A 25,032-nucleotide genomic window follows, 5' to 3' on the forward strand; every position below is an offset into this window, starting at 1 on the left:
TACTTCTGATGTCTGAAGATTCAGTTAATCCATCGCAAAAAAATGATGGCTTTAATGGGATACTTCATTGATTCAATGTTGCTCCTCCATTAACTTCAGGGTCATGTGTGAGACCGATTTTAAAAAACAAAAACAAAGAGAAAGCTCAAAAGTGAGGCAGCAGACACAGAGATTGGCTTTTACAGCAGGTAAAGGTCAAATTTACTCTTGGGGTATGGACGATCACCAGAGGTCACATCATGGACAGAAATAACATAGGCCTTGAATGTTAAGGATATGATGAGTTTATTTATTTGTTGGTGTGTTTGTTTGCGTATGTGTGCCTGTCTGAGAGTGTGTGTGTTTGTGTGTGTGAGTGTGTGTGGGCCAGCTATTACTCATGTAGAGACATAATCTGTTTACAAAGTCACAGTCAAGCCACGGAGACATGACTGTGTGTGTGTGTGTGTGTGTGAGTAAAACTCAGAGAGAAAGAGAGAGATGATGATCAATAGCTTACGTATTTAATTCCATGTGTCTGCACATGCCACAACTTGTATAAGGACAAGCAACTCAATCCTATAAACATATCTTCACCAACCACAAACAAAAGCCACAATTTCCTTTTTGGGCACATTCCATCAGAAAACCGCAAAACATGCGCCTGATCATGTTTGTCTGTGTCTGCAGCGGATCCTTCTGTCCAGCAGCGACTTTCCCCTCACACCACATTCAACCACAGACACTTCAAAGGCAGCGTGGTCATATGATGAGCTCAACATCAAAGGGATCGAGTGTGTGAGCGAACCGAGCGGAGGGGCGTGCCAGGCATACGCGCGCTCTTGGTGAGAGACCGACGCCCCACCAGGAGCATCAGCCAACGATAATAACGATTGGCCCGCGAGAGTGAGAAGCACGGGGCAGGGAGGAGGGTGTGTGTGTGTGGGGGGGGGGGGCTCTTCAAATAAAGTCCCTTCTTAGTCCGCAGCTCGTGAGGACCTCAACCCAGAGTCAACAGGTCGACCACTGCGCTGGTGAAACCGGGTTTAAGGCGGATTTACGCGTGCGTAATGACGCATAAATACTGGATGAGGCATAGACAATTTTGGGACTTGAAATAATGCAGGAGCTTCATTTGGGTTGAATAAAAAAAAAGCTGTCAACACGTCGAGGCACCATGGAGAACTTCGACCTGCCGTCTTTCAGCACACCTTGCGTGAGCGATCGTTTCCAAGAGGCGTCCGTGCGTTTTCAAACAACTCCCCACCTCTCCATCGATTCCTAGGACATGCTGTGTTTGATCCAGACCCCTCGCACACACTCGAGAGAAGTTTTCCAGTAATAGAGATGCAGGGCCGTTGTGTAGTGAGAGGCTTTGCCGGTCTGTCCGCGGTGCGCTCCTGCAGCCTCCTGCTACTCCTCCTCCACTTGAGCGCACCGGTGGAGGCGAGGAGAGTGCGCGGCGGCCGAGCGCAGACTCGGCGGGTGCAACAGCAGCAACAGCTTCAGCAGCAGCAGCAGCAGCAGCCGGCTCATACGCACAGGGAGCGGGTGGAAGGAGCAGAGAGCTTCCCTTTAGACTTTACAGCCGTGGAGGGGAACATGGATAACTTCATGGTGCAGATTAAGAACTTGGCGCAGTCGCTGTACCCGTGCTCTGCGCAGAAACTGGAGCAAGACATGAAGCTGCACTTTTTGAAGAATGCGTCTGTGACGTGCAATGACGGGTCGCCTGCAGGGTAAGTGTCTAAACCTAAAACATAAATGTCATTTACAATCCCTGTCAGCTGTCATTGTAGCCTATAGTGGAGATTTTTTGGGATAAACCCACGGAAGCGTTACCTAGATACTTAATTGCGCTTCTTCACACCAAACATGCCACCTTTGTCACTAAGTCCACTGTGTCCCTCCGCTGTGACCACACTGGATCAAAAGCTCAGATCAAAGAGAGAGCGCGTAGTGCGCACTGCCGCTGAGCTAGAGACTGCGTGAGAGGGACCATGCGCACTTTTCTTCCCAGCAGAGATGACTTCTTTTATGGATGGACCAAAGTTGTTCGGTCTAATACTTAAAACACAACAATTCTCTGAGAACTTAAAAAGTGTTTGACATGAATCATTAAAGATCCTTAATAATTGTGCTTGTTTAGTCCACTTGATGGATGTGCAGAGTGCGGCCAAAGCGCAAAGACTAATGCGTAACGCAAACATCTCTCTTCAGACATCCGCACATTATTCAAGTCAGTGTAGCTTTGACTGATTTCTGTTGTTATTCCCAGCAGCTACAATACAACAAGGAGGGAACTACTTCAAAATAAACTGGCCCATCACTGCAAGAACCCAGTTTTATTATATCATGCGAGAGGAGTATTATTGGGGTGTAGAGTCCCAAATGTGCCTATTGTCTGAGTGCCCATATTCAATGAGTAGTTTATTTTTTGGTTGTCTAGTATGATCTTAAACATCTGCATCACTTGCTCCTCAGTATTCTTCTTCACCAGCAATAAATAGACTAATATTACTTTTTGAATCAAACACTTGATTCCCAATTATGTTTTAATTATCACACACTGAAATCACAAATGAAATGAACCATTGTGATAGTGTCAATGAGAAGATCTACTATCTCACCCAAGCTGTCATTGCTGTGAGTGTTCAACTGTGTGTTCTGCCAACAGCATTCTAACTTATCTCTTCTCGTGTTTTTTAATAAGCAATTAGAGCTCAGAGGTGTTTAGTAATGTGATCAGAGCCCGAATCTTTCTGTCAGCATCAAATGTAGCATCCCAATCACAGCACCTCTGATGTGCTTGTTATGTATATATCTGTGTGATGCACGACACACACACACACACACACACACACAAACACATTCAGTGACTTGTTGTGGTGTTCTCATGCAGGTACTACATCAAGGAGTCGAAAGGAAGCAAGAGGTGGCTGCTGTTTTTAGAGGGTGAGAAATAAAGCCGATACTGAACAACACACAGTGCTCAACACAGTGACAGACAACTGTGCGTAACCTGTTAACAAGCTCCTGTGTGTGTGTGTGTGTTTGTTGTTCAGGTGGATGGTACTGTTTCAACAGGCAGACCTGTGTCAGCAGGTATGAGACCATGAGGAGACTGATGAGCTCCACCGAGTGGCCACAAACCAGGACAGGTAACAAAGCAAAAACTTATTATTATAATATTATTATTATTATTTCTTGCACAATCGCGGCACTCTGTGTCATATGCAGAAACGCACATGAAAGTGTTACACATTTGTGCAGCTTTTGAAAAATCTCCTCACAGCCCCCGCAGGCATTTTGCCTTCCTCTGGAAAAAAGAAACTTCCCCTGAATGAAGGAGATTCATAGACCTATTTATGTTTCCTTTTAAGCTGAGTTTGCGTTAATCTTTTAAAGTCAGACTCTCTGGTTCTTTTCCCTCCGTCCATCAGGGAACCCCTTGTTTTTTTATGACTCTTGGCCTTCAGCTCCCTCTCTGTGTACACTTTACACTGGTGGCCAGGGCAGCAGCCGCACAGCTCTTCAATGGCTGCATGTAATTGCTGACCAGAGCAGAGAAACTTAATGACTTGTTTACCACAGGGAAACACACACACACACGCACATACACATACACTGATACACACACTTCAAGGTCTGTGAATTTTAACAAGTAGCCTTCAGCATTTAACCCCTTCTTACTTTTACTTTGGGTTTTTGACTCTGTGATGAGGACATTTGTGCAGAAAGTGAAATGTAATGTTAGATCTCGTGTGTGTATTCCACAGGAACAGGAATTCTGTCTCCTCAGCCAGAAGAAAACCCACACTGGTGGAACGCCAACATGGTGTAAGAGCTTTCATCTCCTCTTCAGTTTAGAGTTAATACTCTCCTGTGTTCTGCTAAGTTTTCTCAACTACATTCAAGTCTTCTCCACTTACTGTAGTGATAGGAGTGTAGGGTGCACATACATGGGATAGTATCACATGTCTGTCATCTTATTGGCTGATATTAATGTTAAGTGTTTATGTTTATATATTATTTACATTTTTTCACATACTAGTGCTTTATATGACTATTTCCAATTTGTGATTCTCATGTGAACATTGTGATTGCTGTGTTACACTACAGAGCTTTATAGCTAAAGATATGTAATGAATAAATAGAAGAGTAGTAACGTATTTATTATTGGACAGAGGGAATATTGCATTTAAAAACTTTAAAAGGTTAATGCATGAATAATTTTGCACTCTACAGAGCGAGTAGTAAAGCTACCATTTCTTTGCTTTTACTAAATTTGAACTGTTAATGGTTTATGTTTAAAATTAATAATGGTAGCTCTACTGGTGTTGATTTGTTATTCATCATCCATCCATACAAAAAAAAAGTAGTTTTGTTGCAGCAGCAACTTATTATTGTCAGAAAACGAAAGATACACAGTCCTATCCTTTTTATCTTCTAACACATTTATATGTCTACCGTCACACAGCTGAGTTGTACACTTTATATTTGACTTTATCTGATTCCACGTTGTCTGTGTTGCTGTCTCTCTCCTGCAGGTTCATCCCATACTGCTCCAGTGACGTGTGGAGCGGAGCCACCCCAAAGACACATCACAGTAAGACACAGTAAATGAGATAACACGTGACTCAGTGTGGGAGCTCGTCTGGCTCTGGTCGTAGAGATCTATTGAAATAATCATAAATGTCTTGGAAATTTAAAGGAAGAGAAAAAGGGCGAATACATAGAAGAGTTGGAGATAAAACAAATCTAATTCATCAGAACCAACTTCCTCTATAATTTCTTACTGAAATATCATATGAAGTGTTTTTTTGGATACTTCAAAAAGTTAACGAATAACATAACACACACATATTATGCAGGTACCAGCCCACATTATTGCATCTGCCTTACATTCTCCATTAAATCAAGCAAAATATAAAAAAAATACATTTAAAATGTGTAGTTGAATTATTTTTATTTATTTAGTTTTTTTTCAGTCAGATCCCATTTCGATGAATCAATATTTATATCCATTATGAAAACATTTTTATTTTGGGTTGTCAGATTTAATTCCTCTTAGTTGTGTCATCTCACTTTTAAGTTTTCAGCTGAGTGAGAAATCATATGTTATATTACTAATTACTGGTTTTTGATTATATTCTGATAAATCCATAATTTTCCCTGACAGGTGACTATGCGTTCATGGGGTCACTGATCATAAAGGAGGTGGTGAACGAGCTGCTGACAAAAGGTCTGGACAACGCCAAGGTTCTCCTTCTGGCAGGAAGCAGGTCAGTCCTGAATGTACTACTGTGTGTGTTGTTACCAAAGATAACTGCTCAGGTGCACCTCTCCAACCTCAGTCTAACCACACTCCTCCTGTCACTAGTGCGGGCGGCACAGGGGTCCTGCTGAACGTGGACCATGTTGCTGAGCAGCTGCAGTCACAGGGCTACACAGAGGTGCAGGTGAGGGGCCTTGCTGACTCCGGATGGTTCCTGGACAACAAACAGTACAAATTCACAGAATGCCTGGACACCATCAGCTGTGCCCCCACCGAGGCCATAAAGAGAGGTGTCAGGTAAGAGGACGTGACGGATGGACAGACTGACGGATGGACTGAGGAGGTCAGGATGCATGTAGTGACACTTTATGCTTGTGCAGGTACTGGGGCGGACTGGTGCCTGAAAGCTGCAGACAGGCCCATGTTGGAGAGGAGTGGAACTGTTTCTTTGGATATAAAGTTTACCCCTCGTTAAAAAGTGAGTGAGAAATCACCCTGAACTTCTCCATAAGGCCGACACAGACATTAAAGACGAAAGCTGGTGAGTTATAGAAAGTCTGACCCGCAGAGTCGTCCACTCTCCTGTCCAGGCCCAGTGTTCGTGGTGCAGTGGCTGTTTGATGAGGCCCAGCTGACTGTCGACAACATCCACCTGACGGGACAACCCGTCCACGAGGGCCAGTGGAGGTACATAGAGACCCTGGGGCAGGAGCTGAGGAGCACGCTGCGGGAAGTGCCGTAAGACTGACACACAAACACACTCAGATACACAAACACACACATACGCACACACAAGAGAACATTCAATAAAGGTGCTTTTGTTGAATGTGTGGTTCTGCGTTTTGATTGGCAGGGCGATGTTTGCTCCGGCCTGCTTGTCTCATGAGCTCATTACCAGAAGGTGAGTGAATAAAACTATAATAACAGTCTGCTATTGATTCTATTCACAGAGCAGGTCAGATTAATGAATGGAGTGAAGAGTCTTTTAATAAAATTGAAATGAAACACAATCTATAGATAAAATAACAGATGGTTAAGTCCAGGTTTGGCACAATCAAGCAGCCAGAAGTCACTGAGTAGAGTACATTCTGCCTCCAAGACCAAACAGTCCTTAAATGTCTAAATATTTATTTCCTTGGAAAACTGAAAATGTTGATAAAAACGTTTCCTGCATCCTGGTTCTTCCCCGACCCATCCTGCATCCTTCTACCAAGTGTCATGGAAATAAGTGTAAAAACATTCATACAGTGATAATGTGGATTATTTCTACAGCATTTTGAAAGTGTCAAACATCAGTATCTCCTGTTTCTGTCTCATCGATCATTGACCCTCTGCGACTGTGCCCCCCCCCCACACCAGTTACTGGATGGACATTCAGGTAAAGGGCACCTCCCTGCCCCGTGCCCTCCACTGCTGGGACCGCAGCCTCCAGGACAACCTCCACATGAACAGTAGCCATGGCAACCATAGCCACCACAGGCACAAGACCCCGCCCCTGAGGGGTTGCCCCCAGCATCTGATCGACAGTTGCCCGTGGCCTCACTGTAACCCGACCTGCCCGACCATCCGGGACCAGCTGACTGGGCAGGAGATGAGCGTGATCCAGTTCCTGAAGCACATGGGCTTCGATGTGCAGAAGATGGCTCAGCAGCAGGGCATGGACCCCAGGAGGCTGCTGGGAATTCTAAACAATGGGAACTGAGCAAGGCCACACGAGGAAAAGGACTGAACATAAATGGAAGACACAAGCAAAACTCTGATGAGAAAACTGTCAGTTCTTCCAAACTACAAATTAAATTGACTCAGCATTTGAAAAACTGAGCACCTCAAAAACTCTCAAGTGCCTCATGAGTTTTAAACACATAGATATGCCATTATTGTGAGGTGTAACCAGATACAATGAAACCTGGGCACAGTGTGTGTGTGTGTGTGTGTGTGTAATGTAAAATCATGATGTGTATATGCAGATGAAGCCCATGGTAATAATCTGAAATAGTCTGATGATTTTCGTTGGGGAGGCACCGGACTGAAAACACCTCTCAGTTTGTGTTGTGAGGATTGGGTGCTTTCTTCTGTCATCTCTAAAAATCACCATCAGAAATCCATCTGTGGTGCTGCTGTTTCTACCCTCCACCAAATATGCTGCTTTTTCTCATTTTGAAAAAATAATTTAATGGGTAATATTTACAAATAAAAGGTACAAAGAGGTATTATTCTTCTTCAGGCTACTTCAAGGCGCTTGTGTATTTATTTTTCAACTGAAAATATATTTTATGTAACATACATTTGGTGTAATGTACATTTTTTTATGTGCATGTTTGTAAAAAAAAAAAAGAAATCCTGTATGCTAACAGTACATATCATGTTCATACAGCCTGTCGAGTTCGTAGCTAATCATTTCCTTTGCTGTCGCAGGGTCCACACTTTACATATGTACTAAAAATGCAAATACACACCAATTTCATAAAAGATAATTTAATTTGAAAAGTTAGACTATACAGTTGCAGTTATCACCCTAGAAAAACGAATCCATACACAAAATAAAAAAACATTTACAGTTTGTATTCTCACACCCACAACAACAAGCTCAACTACAACATGGACACTGACAAAATGTTATTTATAAAAAATCAAAGGGATAAAAAAATGTTCACAGTCAGTATAAAAGTGCTTCTACAAGAGATGATTCAAATCTTTTTAAACGGACGATATCAGTTTAAAGATTTTCATAACTATACAGCAGCTTAGTTTGAGTTTTAAAACTTAAAAAACAAAAAAACAACTGCAAACACAGGTTTTTTCTTCCTCTAATGTGCTACCTCTGATTCTGTCTGTTCTCAGTTCCTCTTTAGTAGTCTAACTATCTGTCGATAGTCATGCACAGCTAATGTCCTTACGAATGGTCTGCTTACGAAGCAGACAGCTTTATTGCTTTCGATTTGTTTGTTCCTCCGCTAAAATACTGCAGCCAGTAAAAATATTAAAAAAAATATTTAAAAACCACCAAACATATAATATATCAGATTTTGGCTCCTTTCTGATAATATTCCAGTTATATTCCCATGGGTGTAAGATTTTACCAGACGCAGCTGTCTCAACATGAAGAGTCCTGGAAAAGAAAGAAAAACTGCATGTAAGTAAAAGTTGAGTTTACAGATGTGCAACGTAGCTTCAGACAAGAGGAACGAACGAGACGCTAAAGCTAAGACGAGCAAAAGAGCAGCACAGACTCACCTGACTTGAGAGTCTTTGAGTGGGCATTCGTCTCTGCTCATGGATGGACTGGAGGCGAGTGATGAGGAACTTTTTATCCTCTCCCTCCTGAACAGAGAGAATGAAGACAAAAATCAGACATGTCAAAAACAGGAAAACACTTTTCACTTCAGTCTGTTCTAAATTATGTAGGTCCTGTCTTACAATGGTTTGAAAATACTACTATTTGTCTACAAAGCTCTTAGTGGTCTTGCCTCTGATCATATCACTGATCTCCTGATGTCAAACTTTGCCGCCAGGTCACTTAGATCGTCCTCTCAAAAACTCCTTTCAATCAATAGATCATGTGCAACTTGCTAATTCTAAATTTGTTACATTTAAAAAGATATTCATAATATATTTAATACTATTGAAATTGCAAAACCTACTTTTTTAATCTTGCTTTTAATTCAGCTTGATTCTGCTGATGTCTCTATTTTTTTTATCATATCTGTCTCTGTTTTTCTCTTTCTTTTAATCCACACTTGTATCATTTTTTTCTTCCTTGTGATTGTAAAGCACTCTGGCTCAGCTCCTGTTGTTTTTAACATGCTACAGAAATAAATCTGACTTGACTTGTCTTACATTCTCTATCTGCTCCTGTAGTAAACTGATGATCTTCCTTTGACCCCCCACCACCTGACTGTGGAAGTAGATGATGATCCTGACGGACACAAAGGATAGAGTTGATTAGAGTGGGACAACCAACACTGATCTTAATGATAAGGCAGTGCATAATACAGTTTGATAATGAATAAAACACACTAGAGCTACTGCAGCTTTGTGTGTGTGTGTCTGTGTGTCTGTGTGTGTGCGCTCACAGAAAGATTCCTGCCCCCACAAACAGGAAGAGAGGGTTTTCCACCAAGTAAGAGTGAGCCCTGGCCAGCACGGACAAATTGGGATTATCTTTTTCCAGTTCTTCCACCCAGCGTTTCCCCGCCTGGAACATTGTTTGGAGTCCACGGAATGGGCCGCAGGAGGAGGACGGCCTGATACTGAGGACAAAAGACACATATAGAGATTGTACTTTGGAAAGTCTCTATTCTCATGTCACAAAAAGAACCAGTCACACAGTGCTGTTCATTCATTAATCCCCAGAATTATGTCACGAACAGGAAAACCCTGAAGTATAGTTATGATGCATAACTTAAGCAGTGTTCTAAATCATTGCGAGAGACTTTTAGTTTAGTAGTTAGTGTTGGTGCTTTATTCAAAATTCAAAAATTGTATCAGATTTTTATAGTGCAATGAGGTCTCACAATTCTGGAATCTTATCCTGCTTTAGAACATGCACCGAACTCTAGACATTCTCCTAAAATTATAATTAAGGGCTGCATGTGAGAATGCAAATGTCTGAGTAAGTTGCTCCAGACATTTTCCGAGAATTTTATTGCCCACCCCAAGTAATCATCTAAAGAATGTCCGAGGTAGTGGGCTCATGCGAGAAAGCAGCAGGATGAAATGAAACGCAATGTCAGAAAAATTCCCAGTGAATTTCTACGTCATGTCCTCCCTCCTCTATGCTCCTCCCAGATGACACCCCTCGTCTGAATGTTCTGGTTATTTTCCTGTTGTTCTGAACACATCTGATCCCCACAATCTCCTGCTGTGTTCTTCATGTGTGAAAGGCAAACTGGAAAATATGTGGACCCAATTGTCCTGACAGTTCATGTCTGAAAACAGCTTAAGGAACAGTAACAATGGTATCAATACAATGTTAATGTAACAACATAATCTAGATCTGGAGTTTGGTTGGACAACACAGTGCCATGTCAGATTCAGTTATATTGAATTTTGGTAAAAGTGGAGCTGAACTGCATTTAAGGTTAGTGTCCCTAATAACTCAACACTGTGGCTTCACTGAGATGAGTGAGCAGACTTGTTTTCACATGAACTAAAATTTAGATGAAGGGGTGCGATAAATGTTTAAGTGATTACGATCTAGTCCACAGTGACTTAATATAAATGAATGTCGTGTCTTTTTGACAAAGACAAACAGTGCAGGTACCTCCACATGGTGTATGTGACACACACAGAGGCACCGAGGAAGGAGGGGAAGCAGAGGAGGGTGATGAAGATGGTGGTCATCTGGCTGACTCTATACGGTTTCCTGGGAGCCTGACAGTTCATCATCACACTGCTCTGTGGGAAAACAACGACAACATCAGGCTGTTTGTGAAAGCATGCATTGGGGAAAGCATTAATTAAATAACAGACATTAGCAACATTAGGTCATTTAGAGGTTATAAATGTTGGGTTCATCTTCGGCACTTTACTACAGATAATAATTGTAACCACAACATTTAAAAAAATGACTGTTATAAAACTTAACAATCCAAACCTTTCTTATCTTTTGGAAAATGTCTGTTTTTATTTTGTGCTTTTTAATTGAAAACTTTTAGTTGAAATACCTTTTTAATGTAGAAGAGCAGCAGGAGTTTGAGAATCTGCACTGCAGGCAGGAGAGGAGTGAAGAGAACTCCCAACCTGAAAAACACAATGTTCATCGTTGTAACTCAGAAACAATTTGATTCACTCAGCTCTGCTGTGAGAACATCTTAACTGTAAGTTTCGCACCAGGCTAAAGTCTGTCCATAGATGAGTTCAAGGACATTCCTGGCGATATCAAAAACTGGTTTCCTCCTTCTGTTCAGCACCTTCGTAGAAAACAACCTGCAGAGATCAGGAGGAGACATAAAATGGATTAACACAGAACAGTTAAGAAACGATAGAAAACAACAGAGAAATAACTACAGAGAAATTTGAAGTGCAAGTTTTACTGTCCCATAGGTTATTGAATAAAAAAAAAAAAAAATTTAAACTGTGAGAAACTTCTGCAACAAAGACAATACATATATGTCTTTTATTCTGTAATAAAAAACTTTATCTATATAGCACGTTTCTTAACAATGTTATAAAGTGGAAATAATACCAGACAAGCAGAGAGTCACTCCAAGTAACATGAGCAGAGAAAAGTAGAAGGATAAAATAGATAGACAAAACAAAAAAAGTTTAAAGTTGGGATATTAAAGAAGCTATAAATTCAAGTCAGAGTATAGTGAGCAGTAAATTCCATAACGTGAAGGCTCTAATAAGAAAAAACTTAGTCTGAGGAAGAGAAATATATTCAAAGAGCTAATTGATGCATTGACCCACCTCCACATAAACTCTCCTAACAACGTGTCCAGCAGAGTGAAGATGAAGTCCATCAGCAGGAAGCGATAAAGCTCCTGGCCAACAAAACTCTCCCAGCACTGATGTGTCAAGACAGAGCACAGAATCAGTCATTAAGTATCACACTGAAACAGAAACTCAAACAAGTAAGATTAGAAAAATATTCCTTGATGCAGCTGTGAGCATAAAGGTGTGAAAGTGAGAATGGTGTCTAATCATTAATATTACCTTATGATCATTTTGAGAGTCAGTGGCCACCCGACCCAGCCAGTGGTAACAGAGGACGCCAAGAATACTCACTTTTAACATCAAGTTCCTAAAAAACACAGCCAGCAAAATACATTTTAACAATGACATCTCAAACATGCACTGAACTCCAAATAATCTCCTGACATTATGAGTAATTCACTGCAAACAAGTGGACATGGCATTTTTAAAACCAAAGGAGAAAACTAAGAAAATAAAAAGAATACAAATATCTCATGATGAAAAAGAGGTGTCATACAGGTAGAAGATGTCAACTTGGAAAGACAAGATTCTAGAGCTTTTGATGATAAGATGCTGGTGTAGAAATTCCACAGTGGAATTTATACGTTATGTCCTTCCTCCTGCGCCAAGATTTCCCTGTTGTGAACTGAGCTTTGAATCTCCTGCTGCATTCTTTTATGAAAGGTAAACTCCAGAGAGAGTCCAGACCCAATAGTTCAGACATTTTCATGTCTGAAAACTGCTTAACAGCTCTGCATTTTCTTGCGTCTCAAATTTAACTCTGTGCTTTTCCATACAGTTTCGTTGCTTGTACCTGCCAATGGCGACATATGTGCATACAGAAGGTGATTGATAGTCCTCCATCCAGGCCGCGAGGTTGAACAAGCCGGGCAGCAGCAGGTTGATGAGCGACACCACCACGGGCAGAGCCAACAGGCTGGCCTCATTCAACAACGTGTTCTTGCTGGTGATTGGACTACGAGCTCTTTCCTGGCGGTCCTGTGGGGAAAAGAGACAAAAACAGAAAATGCAGCGAAATCTCAGTGTGTACTTAGATGATGTTTTTTCTTTAGTGTTTCTACAGCTTGTTCCCTCATCTACCAGCTGCTCCTTTTATGGGCCAGCAGGTTTTTGATACCGCCACTAGGAGGCAGCAGAAACTTTCAGATATGAAATATAAACAGTCCCAATGGAGATCTTACCACCACCGAGGTCCAACAGTCCCCTTGATTTCAATCTCTAAATATGCCTGATTTTTTCCATCCAGATTCATGAATTGCTCTGCAAACCAAATTTAACGGGTTCTTCTGTGACCCACATCCTCACACCAAGTTTCATGGTAATCTGTCCACTTCTTTTTGTTGTTTTGCTGCTAGAAACCACACCAACAAGCAGACAGGGATACTGAGGTTTTTCGTTAAAGAGGCAATTTACTGCACAGCTGTCTTAGTCTACGTCAACAGAAAAACAACCTCCGTCCACAAGAGCGATTTAGCTTTGTATCAGTCATACAACAGTGCATCTCGATTTTAACAGACCAGGACTGCGTTCAGTCCAGAAACAGAAGCAAAATGATTTGAGATCAATGAAGATGAATGTGCCACTGAAAATGTATATCATGTGACCAGTCATGTAAACTGGGCGTGTGTCTGCCAGTGTAAACAGCAGGCAGATTGTCGACTGCGCAGGCAGATTGTCGACTGTGCAGTCAGACGATTGGCAACAGAATACACAGAATTATAAATGAGGAGCAGTGATGGTCAAAAGTAACAGCAGGGAGTTCTTCTCTTGGAGCAACAATGCACTGTTACTGACAGAAAATCCTTTTTTTTATTCCCAGTGAGTTGATGTTTAGTTACCAAGTGACAGACTGGTGAAAGTGCCTCACCTGGTGCATGAAATCAGAGAAGAAGTAAATGCCGAGCACACAGGCAGTGGTGCTTGCTATGCAGATAGCCCATGCCAGACAGTGAACCATCAGTCTACACAGCTTCTGGCACAAAGTGTTCTTGACATGTTTATGGTTCACCTCTGCTAACAGCTCCTGGAGAGAGAGAAAAGGAAGGGGAGAGAGAGGATAAGGATATTTTGAAGGAGGGACAAAGACAGAGAAGAATGCTTTAGATTATCACATTCCTGTAAATCATGTGACAGAGTGGAAAACAAAGTGAGGGAAGGATGTGTGCTTGTACCTATATCTCTGTGGGAACCATTTTGAGCATTGACCCAATGTTAGAATCACACTTATGCATTTTGTTAATGCTTGACGGTGGCGTGGCCGACACTAGGTGCTGACACAGTCATCATAATGAGAAGATTCAGAGTTTTGTGTGTGTGTGTGTGTGTGTGTGTGTGTGTGTACCATGTACCTTGAGCTGGGTGCAGATATTCTCCGACATGAGTTTGACGGATGTTTTCTTGATGACTTTAAAGTCCCAGGAGCAGAAAACCTTCACAGCCAGGATACTGTGAGATTTGTCAATTCTGAAGCTCTGACCAAACGACTTGGACATGCTGTTGGGAAGTTGCACATTAAAAGGATGCAACAGATTTTTGATACCGTATAATATTGATGTAGTTTGTGTTCAAGAGTTTAAGCTTCTCTTACCTGTACACAAGGATGATACATGTGATGAAGAAGGCCACTACTATTGTGAAGAAGTATGCAAGAGGCATGTTGTAGGACAGATGCTTCACACAGTTCAGCGAGGTGCCATTGGACACAACAGAGATATTCTGCCCTCCACCATCATCCCTGCAGTGTTCACGCATGGTGTAGTTACAGTAGTACCCATAGTACATCACTGTGTCTGAGAAATAGCCCTGAGACAAAATGACATGGACAGAAAATATAATATACATACAATTATCAAATGAATATGATTATTTACCTAAGTGACATTGTTAGATCCAAAGATCTCCTCCAGACATGTTTTAGGATATATAAAATGCTCTGCTTTGTATAACTAAAAAATGTCATCTTATATATAAAATAATTAAATTGTTTTCCACCTTCTCCTCCAAGGAATGAAATCTTTTCTTTTTCTTCTTTAATCTTCTTTTCATTTGATGTTGTCATTGTTTCCATTCATATGGTCCTAGTTCTCTGTGACATCAAGAATGTCTGGGGCTTTGTAGCATGAGAGAGGTTTTGAAACTATATGTCACCACAGCACACTACTTACTGCCCCAGTGAGGAGCTCCAGTCCAGAGAAGGAGCGACTGACAGACAGTAGCACTGGAGGATGCACTGCCTGAGGCAGCACCATGAACACACCCATCAATAGGAACAGGAAGAGGTTGAAGAAGAGTAGGGTCTTGAGGAACAGGAAGAATGAGAGAACTCCTGTGCCAAAGCGCCCGCTCACTCTCTTGAGCGCCACATGCCATGGCTGGAGGGAGTGCAGGAAGGATAGCCAGCTGTACCAGCCCTGTCTCATAGCCTGGGGAGAGACAGAGTGGGAAAACAGTGGAGGAAATGGTATATATATATAGATATATATCTATATATATATAGTGTACTTGTATTTGCACAAGAGTACAACAGATTGTATACAGGTGCTATCATAAACAACAGACAATAATTTAAAGAATACAAACGGTATTGATTTAGGTATAATAATACTAATTCTAATGACAATAGGAATATATGTATGTGTATATATATATATTTAGTGAAGAAGAAAAAGAAGTGTTTGGTAAAAAATGCCTCACAAAGTTTAGCAGCAGAATTCCAGTGTACACGTATTTGTTGTAAAGCTTTTGTGAGTCTGAGGTATTTGTGTGGGCAACAAAGAGATTACACTTGCTTGATAACAACACCTACAGGAAATACCCCCCTACACTCATTTACAGCTTTTAGATCTGCCGTCTGTGTTCCTGTGTATCTACCATTTGAGCACAGTGTAAGTATACATTTCTTCAACAATGTTTTACAATACAGAAACTATTATGATTGTATGTATAGACAATTGACGTGATTATCACATATAACACTGAGAACACATAATGAAATAAGCACAGCGTTCCCTCTGGGAATAAAGAGAAAAGCCCGGTCATCAACCAGCCAACGGTCAGTTAATCTCTACAATCAAATGAAGTGGGCGGCAGCATGACTCTGGCTACTGGACAGAGGTTTACTGTGAGAGTCACACACCCTATACTACTGTTATGGTATTTTGTTGTTGTTGTTTAGCAATGTTCTATCATTTCATCTCGCTCCAATGAAACTCATCTGGGCCACAGTTTACACAGAAGAGCTGATTATATGTCCAACATCCTAAATATTTCCTGATTCAGTAATGTGAACATTTAAATCATTCCTTGTTTACAGTTAGCTCTATAGCTTTGAGCTAAATCCCATATGATTGAAACATTTTAAGCACACTGTGTTCTTCAAAACAGCTTATAAATAAAAAACCTTAACAATTTGTCACATTTATTGTTAGTAAGTGATTAGTTTATTTTAAAAAAAGACTGCTGACAGACCAGCGCCACATCCAGGAAATCAGATTTCAGCTGGGGTCAGTGCCTTTGGCCTCGGCCCTGCATCTGCCCCCGCTTCCCTGAATTAGGGCCAGCTCACACATATGTCTTTGTGAGCGAGAAGGTAAATAAAACAGAAGTTACATCACAGCCAGGCTTGATGTGGAGTTCCACTTCTTTGAACTTTGACCCTTGATATTCACTTCCGTTTGCATACGTGTGACCATGTGTTGCCTCACTAACATTAACTAGGTTAATTCAGCCATAAGCCACTGTCTATCATTGATTTCCTGTATTAGATCTTTTTCAGGGACAAACAAAAGGAAGAAAAACAGAAGTAGAAGAGGCAGAGGGTGATTTGAATGTGTCAACTGTCACTAAAAGGAACAACTCTTTAGTAAACTTGCTTGATCCAAGAAGGTGTGGCAAAATAAATACAGGAAGTAGAACACAGACAAACGTTGCTGGTGGTATAACTTACTATTATGATGTAATATTTGAGTCGACTACAACAGGGGATTTGACTTTCAGAAAATGTGCGTCTCTCCTTTTGTAATGCTAACCTCCTGTAGACAGAGGTGAGAAAAAGAGGGATTTAGACGGATAGATTAAAAAAACAGATTTAATCTAAATATGAATAATGAGAACAAGAAGCCTTTGAACCTGAGTTCACTCTTCTCAGCCACACTGAGCGGCATCGCTCGGAGCATCCGCACTCTGTCGTTAACTGAAAGGTTCTGCAGGTTGTTCACCAAACGTTCCCTTTTAGTCACTGGAAAACATACAGACATAGAGAGTGTGATAAGTGAAGTGACCCACAAATGCAGTAAATGTGTTTACGTCTGAACAATTTAATTGTAGCCGGTGAAGCTCCTAACCTCCTGCGCCCTCTGCGTCAGTGCTGTCCTCCATGCCGTAGCCTCGTATGCTCGGCCTGGCAGAGCGTGAAAAGTCCCGGATGGAAGGTCGGCTCTGCTTGCGTCTCCGCAGCTGCATGGTCCTGTTGTAATACTGAGAAATGATGGCTCCCCTGCTGCGGCCTGACAAAGAGAAGGGGTCAGATGGGTCAGAGATGGGATCAGCAATTGGGAATAGTTTTGCCGCTTGTTAAAAACAAAGACTTAAAGTGTAACTGAGTTCAGCAAACATTGCTTCAGGATTCGTCATCTCTATCTCTAGTCTCTCCACAGTTTGGAATGCAATGAGCCCATCATGACAAAAATATGCCAGATCTGCATCAGCAATTGCTACATCCAACTAGGAATTTGTTTGCAATTGCATCAACTCTGCTACAGGTACGCCTGGTGTCCTCCCGACTCTGGAAATCTAGAGGTACTCAAATAGAGAAGTATAGAAATGCTCCTTTTTAGTTTGAACACTCCGGAGCAGTTTTCTAGTCTGGACAAGCAGAGGCGGAAATGTTTTGAAAGAATGATGTGAACACTCACAACCATTTGCTAATTGGGTCATTGCTGTCACAATGTATACTTCATTGTTTTGTCAGGCTCTGTTCTGGGGCATTTTGGAATGGGGATTAAAACTGAGACAGTGCCAAATGCTTCTGTGTCCAATTTTAATTTGAAAATGTTTTCAAATAAAAACGTAGCCTTAAGAACAGAGATGCAACAAAGTTGTTCAGAGTGACGCAGAAAGTTTAAACAGGAAAATCATTTTGACCAGGGAGCACACTACCATGTAGACTTAAATGATTTTATGTGGCTGTGAACAGACGGGTAGCACTGAAAAATAAACAGTTATCTCTCCTTCTTATGTTTCTGATGTTGAAAGTCAAACCAGCAAATATATCATGTGGCACAGCTGAAGAAATCAGCCATAGAGCACCTGACACGCCACAGATACTGACAGGAAGGTCACACACAAACGTCTTCCCCATGAAACTGCTGGACAGAAACAAGTCTGTTTTTACAGCTCAACAGGTCAGGGTTGAATGTTAATGTTCCACTGAGGCTGAGACATAGTAAGTTACTGTGGTGGTTAAATAAAGTTCTATAAAAATGACTTTCAATTATCTAGTCACAAACAGCCTTAATGCAATGAAACTTTGTGTGGCAAATATGTAAATTTTTCAGGAACTATAACAGCCTTCTTCCCAGCAGCCACTTTTTGCTGAGCTTTGAATAAGTTTCAACACATCTGAGCTGGTAAAAATGTTCTCAAACTATCAGTGAACTTGAGATATTGAAAGCGATTTGAACTCCAGAAAAGGTCAAAAAAGTTGGTCCGGACATTTTCCGGGGTTTGTCTTTCACATGTTAAGCATGTGTGTTAATGTAGCGGGAGATTGTCTGGGTCAGACCTGTTCACAACACCGGGCAGATGTTCCAGAACATTTAGGCAAGGGTGGCGCCTGAGAAGAGTATGAAGGAGGCAGGACATGAAGTATAACCTCTGCTACAGAAATCACAGTGGTTTTGTTTATCCTCTCTCTGCATAATCTTTTAATTTCGGCAGGACCCACCGATGGTGCGACTGGGCATGGACGACAGGATCTTCAAGGTGGCGGAGGACCAGCGTTCGCCGGGGTCTATCCTTTCATCATCTGCCCATTCAACCTCTCTTCCTCTTGGCCTCCTTTCCCCGTGATCATGTCCAGGGCTGGACAGGTGGGACACAGTATCTGTGGAATCAAAAGAAAATAAGAAAAAAACTGAAACACATGACAATTATTGCTACTGCTGAAAAAACTAACAACATGTTTAAAATCTGACTATATGATTAACCCGTTTTTATTGAGAATGACCACAGGCTGTTTCAGGTGATATTTAGATACAAAAATATGACCATGGTGAACTAATATAATACAGAGAGGGATTTACTTTTTATTTTACTCAAAACATTTAGTACTTAAATATTGTGTGGATTTAGAGAGCAAAATGGGACATTTAAACCAAATCACAATACGACTATAAACAATTTCCCAAATATCTTTTCCTATGTAGGGACCAGGTTTGACAGCATTTCAGCAAATTGAAATCCAGTATCAAATCCATGGAATGTGAATCCTCTCTAATCCCTCTTAGCCTTGTGTTCACAAACTGTACCTTCATCCTGGAAATGAGATGAGATAGTATATAAAATGTTTGTTTTGTTTTTTTAAGAACGAGTATAGGGAGAGATAGAAATTTGTCAGATTTCTCAATGTCGGAGGAATGAATCAGAGTACATTGCTGACCGGGATCCAAAATGAGACCAGCTGTGGAAACCCACCCATCTTATGTTTTATTCACATTAGAATCCCATAACCCCCAGTTCTCATATAAACCCAGCCCTTGACATGCTTCACAGGCAGACATGCACATACACATCTGTGTGCGCTTTTAAAAACGCACAGTACCTCGACCCTCGTCGTCCAGTTGTCTCTGCAGCTGCTGGAGCTCGTAAGCATCAGACATTCCTCCATTCTGGCTCTGCTCTGCTATCAGCTGGTTGAACAAGTCATGAACACCTTCCTCATCAACTGGACTCCTGACGGGAGGACAAACGGACATGAAGACAGTTGCCATGACAGGAAATAGGAGGATAGGGGCTCAGCTCGATTCAAAGAGGAACTTCAATACAGATCCACGGTGCTCTGTTTATCGTGGGTCACTGACAACACTACAGATATACTACAGATCAAACACAATGGTGCAAATTATCTCATGGGAGGAAACAGCAACCAAACAATCCAAGAAGAGTGTATGAAGTCATTTTCATTCAATTGTGAACAGTAAAGCTTTTCAAAGATTGCCTTCAGTGTGATCTTCTTCCTGTGTTATCTACAAACCAAAGCCAACTGCTTCGACTGTTTCTGTCTTACAGCAAGCAGAGAAAAACACAGTAAATCCAGTTCCTTTTGACTTAGCACTTTTACAAAGATAGCACAGGAAGTTACACACAGAAGCCAATCACTCCTGTTTTCAAGTGGAAACATTCACTCACACAGGAGCCAACCGCAAACACACATAAACATGTGCGTCCTTTCTATGGAGACAATGGTGTGGTAGTTAGAAGTTGGTCACTTTGAAAAGAATAGAAAACACATGGATGGAAGCCTTTGGGAAAGTTTCCATTCTGATCTGCCCTCTCGTTCAGTGTCTGTTCACGCTGTCTGCTCTTCTCTCCGCCTTCACAAGCAGTGCGAGGTAAGCCGACAGCTGACAACAGCCAAACTAAGAAAAAACTGGAAAAACAGGGCAGATGCGAACTTTGACACTTACTCCAGTCCAGCTTCCATGAGAGGGTGGTTCAGGTCGAAGTTAACATTTCGAGCCATTCTTCTTTTTCCTTCTTCCCCCTCCCAGACAGTCGTGATCTGTGCGGACGTCAGTTTCGAATTGCTGAGGGATCACACCCTCACCTGCTCAGAGCGGCACTCCCACCATGGTGTTTTCTCTACCTGAGAAAGGGGCGGGGAAAAGTCAGGGTAATGAGCAAGTTAGAAGGAAAAAAAACATGCCAAGCTGACTTTCTTTGGAATTTGAACGCACTGGTCATGTCACTGCTTGTCCTCCACGGCATTTTGAGGAAACAATCCTAGAGGATTGTATACATGACAATGGACTGTGGCAATTCCAGCCTGAGGTCTTGTTTACACTATGCAACATTTATTTTAGTAAGGATAAAAATGTATAATTACCACCAACCCTCACATAAAGAAAGAAAAGCTCTGTTTAACACTTTTTGCATCTTTTTCATGCAGTTAACATTTAGTGGCCTTTACTGAAAATGAGATGTGACCATTTCTGTCAGGAAGTTGTCGTGTCATGAGGAATTACGTAATTTTTTCCAGAATCCATCCACTGCGTTACTCCTTGTGATGGGGACTGTGGTCAGAGTCAGAGGGTGCAGTGTCACCAGTGAGATGAATATTCATAGACAGAGACAGAGCAATGCATTGTGACAAGCGCTGTGTCATATGCAAGATTTCGAGGAAGCGTGCTGCTTCTTGTGTTTGTGTGCATTTTTAATTAATTTTGCTCTGAAAATCTGCCCTCAATTATGGGCATCAACTGCATATAAAACTTTCATCAAAGCGAGAGGTTTTAAAACATAATCACAAAAGCCATAAAACAAGGAATTAGATGAGTGTTTGGCATTCAGGACAATTGAATCCAGATATCCATTAGTGACTAATAAAACCTCTTAATAAAATTTGTCCAACACAGTCTTGACGGTGGATAATCAAAGCTGCAACAAAAAAAACCCACATGATCTTTATACTTATATCTATATACTTGATAGGTAAGAGGTGTGGATGAGAGGATATAATATGACACTAACCTTTCAAGCCTAATAAGAACAGGCTGGGGACAATAGATGAAAATGAGCCTATACAGCTAACTCTGGCTCATCTACAGTATTTTCTCTGTTGATCAATCAGCACTTTTCCAATAAAATAAAATAACTAAAAAATAAACTTCATAAACTTCTATTAGTGTTTTAGCATAAGCAATTATTTAGAGAGACAATAAACAACGGTAGTGAATTATGACCATTTACTGTTCAGTAACACTGGATTAGTCTAAATTATCTGAACTGGATATCTATTGGATCAAGAAGCAGCTTCTCTAAAAAGCCTGAAAAATGAAATTAAAATGTTTCCAGAGATGGAGAACTGGTCTAACCACAGAGTATGTTTTAATATCTGCTTAAGTTTCAATGAATGCTGTAAGCACTTCCTGTTTGCATGCTCCCACAACAGAAAACGTCAGTGCCAATGTATCTCGTCGAATTGAAAACATGTGTTGAACTTGTTGATAAAAGGATAACAAGAACCATCTTTGTAGTTTAAAGCCTTGTACCTCCAGTGCTGCGGGTGTTTCCCCTGTATACGTACTTCTAAGCAGAGCTGCAGCTTATCGATCCCACAGAAACCCAGTGATCAAACAGCTAAACTAAATGTTCAACAGTCAACTAACCTTCAAACTGCATATGAAAGAGTTTGTCTCATTCTGGGTTAATCAGAAAAATCCCCTTTAAACTGATCTGTTCCTTCACCACTAACAAGCTCAGTTTTTCTAGGACACCAGTTTCACACAGTATCCACTCATAGTCACTGCAAGAAACCCAAGATAAAGACATCCGCTACATCACAGGTACAAACTGGATGATTCTGTTTACTGTGAGTGTGCAGAGTTTGCTGACGGAATAGCAACAATGAGAGCATATTGTAAGGATTATACACGCATCACAGTGTGTGTGTGTTTTAGACACTGGAGACCTGGATTTTTTACTCAGGGTGGAGGTCCTTCTGGTTCTGGTCCTGAGTGAATATGATATCAGCAGCATACTTAAAGCAGGGCGCAGCTCTGAACATCAGCCAACACACTGACGACATAACTTAAATATGTCATTCTGCCAACATGAACCTTAAATCCTTCTCTTGAGCTCAATATTTCCAGGCCTTCTTATACTGAACAATCTACTGCACACATCTGCTTCTTCTTTACTCATCACCCGGAGATTCAAAGGTCGAATTACAATTTCCTTTAGTGTCTGTTTCCTTTTCCATTTAATCCTTTAAGTCAATATCTTTTTGTGCAAAATGTTAACGCAACACTGCACACACCTGGCGTCGCAAGTCCTTCTCTTTATGACAGTGAGTGTTCAGCCGTGCTTTGTGTCTTATCTTGATGTCTGAATATTAGATAACTAAAACTGAGGCAGTCCTCAGAGACTGTACAGGCAGGGGATGAGATTGTGGGAGGGGGACAAATGCTCAACATAGCTGGACCAGGGGTCAGAGTTGAGCTGCGTGACTGCCAAATAAAATATGCTGGGAAACAAAGCAGGGGATAAGAGAATAGAGCGTTTCTGTGTGGGTTTAAGTTGGGTCACTTAAAGTTCATTGAGGAAAACATTTTTGCTTCAAAAGAGCAAATATGACGTTTGGGACAAAATCAGAGTAGAGCTACATGATGTCTAGAGGATTAGTATATTGAAGTCACAAAGATAACACTGGCTTCAACATCACAGGTGGAGTGAGGCAGTGTTGACAAAAGGGATGAAGGAGAAGGCGGTTATCAGTAGATATGAGGTCAAAGAATACGGGTGTGCAAGAATCTGTCCACCCCTAACAGCTCTCAACTACTGAAAGGCAAACAGTCCCCACTGTGCTGACAAAAGCCAACAGAGGGATCAGGGAGGCACAATGCCACAGTAAACACACACGGCACCGGAGCAAGTATTTCAGTACCCCAGATAAGCATCAGTGTTGAATCCCAGGGAAATGTTGGTATGGCAGAGAGGGGAGGAAGAGAGATGAAAACCTGGAAGTCAGTACTTTAGTGCAAAGGAAGAAAAAAGCAGGCAGAGAAAACGGATCAAAATAGAGCACTTCTAACAGGAGGAATGAAACCAAGCAAGAGGAGAGCTGCTTCCAATTGCTGTTTCTATTATGTATACACGTACACAACTACAGTGTTACTGAGGGCCATCACACTGCATGCCACTCTGCCTTCATTCAGAAAAACAGCACATAAAATTACAGGTTTGCTGCTGCCAACATCACAGACACTGGAATCATGTGTGCTATGACACAGAAACATCTATCTCTCTTTATATCTATGTATTTAGAAAGTTATATAGATAGATGGGCCCAAAATAAACACACATGTATGTAAGTATGTATTTGTGTGTTTGTACACACACAAATACATACTTACATACATACTCACACACACACATATATATTTATATATAAAACAAACACACACATATATAAACATGTAAACATACATACAAAGAAAAGACATGCACACGCACATACATATACACACATTTATGTATGTGTTTATGTGTGTGCATGTGCATGTCTTTCTATAGTTATGAGGGTTAATTTTGGTTCAAAACCATCAATGTGAGGACATGAAAGATAGAGAGACAGACAGACAGAGAGACAGACAGATAGAAAGACAGACAGACAGAGAGACAGACAGATAGAAAGACAGACAGACAGACAGAGAGACATACAGATAGAAAGACAGACAGACAGACATACAGATAGAAAGACAGACAGACATACAGATAGAAAGACAGACAGACAGAAAGACAGACAGACAGAACTTTATCGCTCCCAGGAATGATTGACGTTGTGAGGACATTTGGGCTGGTCTTCACAGTCTGTACTTATTAAACAAAGCTCGCTCAACCGACACAAAGACAAACTGTGGACTCAGAGACAAACAACACACTGACACGGTCCAACTCTTGAAAACATTTCTCTGGAGCTCATTGACAGGCGGCGGCGGACTTCAGACGTGTCCCCCTGTCTCTCGAGCTGACACACGTCGCCCTCGGAGCGGACAGTTGGTGTGATGAGTTGTAAACCCAGAGGAAAAGTCAGACATGTTGGACACACACAGGTACACGACGCTCACTCACCAGCTCAGTTGATCCTCTTCTCTCTCACTTTGTCACAATACACGCTCCGCCGGAGACCGCGGGACGAACCACTTTCTCAGAGGGGTGTACGGTAAAGACCAAGCAGCCACGACAACAGCTGAGGTTTCGGTCACATGATACAGTCACTGTTAGAATATGTAAATGTTCCTAAAATATAAATGTTAGCTGCACTCTTGAATAAAGGAACGATTAGCACCTGCAGCATCACATAGTGACACTGAGGTGGCGTTTATTTGACACCCGTACAGATTTGGTACATGGCACAGTCCTATTCAAGTCCTTCAAACTTGTTCTTCTACTGAAACAATGCAGGATCAGTCTAACGTACTTCTTAGACCTCTCACCGTTCACTGTGCGTTATATTATCTGCTAGTGTCTTCTCTTGTCCACGCAGACAGCTGAGAAACTTAACTAGACCCACAAGTGGAGTAACACATCCCAGTGGGGACAGCAGCCACAGCCCCAGC

General features: G+C 41.5%; 2 protein-coding genes across 2 annotated transcripts; one reads left to right on the forward strand and one right to left on the reverse strand.

Moving 5' to 3' along the window:
- The first annotated feature begins 916 nt into the window (after positions 1-916).
- On the forward strand, positions 917-7,485 carry notum1b (notum, palmitoleoyl-protein carboxylesterase b). The gene is made up of 11 exons (XM_069530612.1): positions 917-1,718; positions 2,882-2,934; positions 3,045-3,140; positions 3,759-3,819; positions 4,530-4,588; positions 5,162-5,264; positions 5,363-5,554; positions 5,638-5,735; positions 5,848-5,995; positions 6,111-6,158; positions 6,617-7,485. Exons 1-11 carry the CDS (start codon positions 1,327-1,329, stop codon positions 6,957-6,959), a joined length of 1,593 nt encoding a protein of 530 aa, XP_069386713.1. The 5' UTR covers positions 917-1,326; the 3' UTR covers positions 6,960-7,485.
- Positions 7,486-7,716: 231 nt separating this feature from the next.
- On the reverse strand, positions 7,717-24,674 carry tmc6b (transmembrane channel-like 6b). The gene is made up of 21 exons (XM_020104929.2): positions 24,545-24,674; positions 20,380-20,558; positions 19,515-19,645; positions 18,639-18,797; positions 17,038-17,199; positions 16,823-16,931; positions 16,641-16,725; positions 14,860-15,117; positions 14,283-14,497; positions 14,044-14,188; positions 13,563-13,718; positions 12,489-12,673; positions 11,915-12,002; positions 11,669-11,766; positions 11,090-11,185; positions 10,924-10,999; positions 10,521-10,654; positions 9,331-9,507; positions 9,095-9,173; positions 8,492-8,578; positions 7,717-8,366 (listed from the first exon to the last, which is right to left on the reverse strand). Exons 2-21 carry the CDS (start codon positions 20,433-20,435, stop codon positions 8,352-8,354), a joined length of 2,511 nt encoding a protein of 836 aa, XP_019960488.2. The 5' UTR covers positions 20,436-20,558; positions 24,545-24,674; the 3' UTR covers positions 7,717-8,351.
- Positions 24,675-25,032: the final 358 nt, after the last annotated feature.

Source organism: Paralichthys olivaceus, chromosome 8 (assembly GCF_024713975.1).
Source record: "Paralichthys olivaceus isolate ysfri-2021 chromosome 8, ASM2471397v2, whole genome shotgun sequence".
NCBI classification, from domain to species: domain Eukaryota; kingdom Metazoa; phylum Chordata; class Actinopteri; order Pleuronectiformes; family Paralichthyidae; genus Paralichthys; species Paralichthys olivaceus.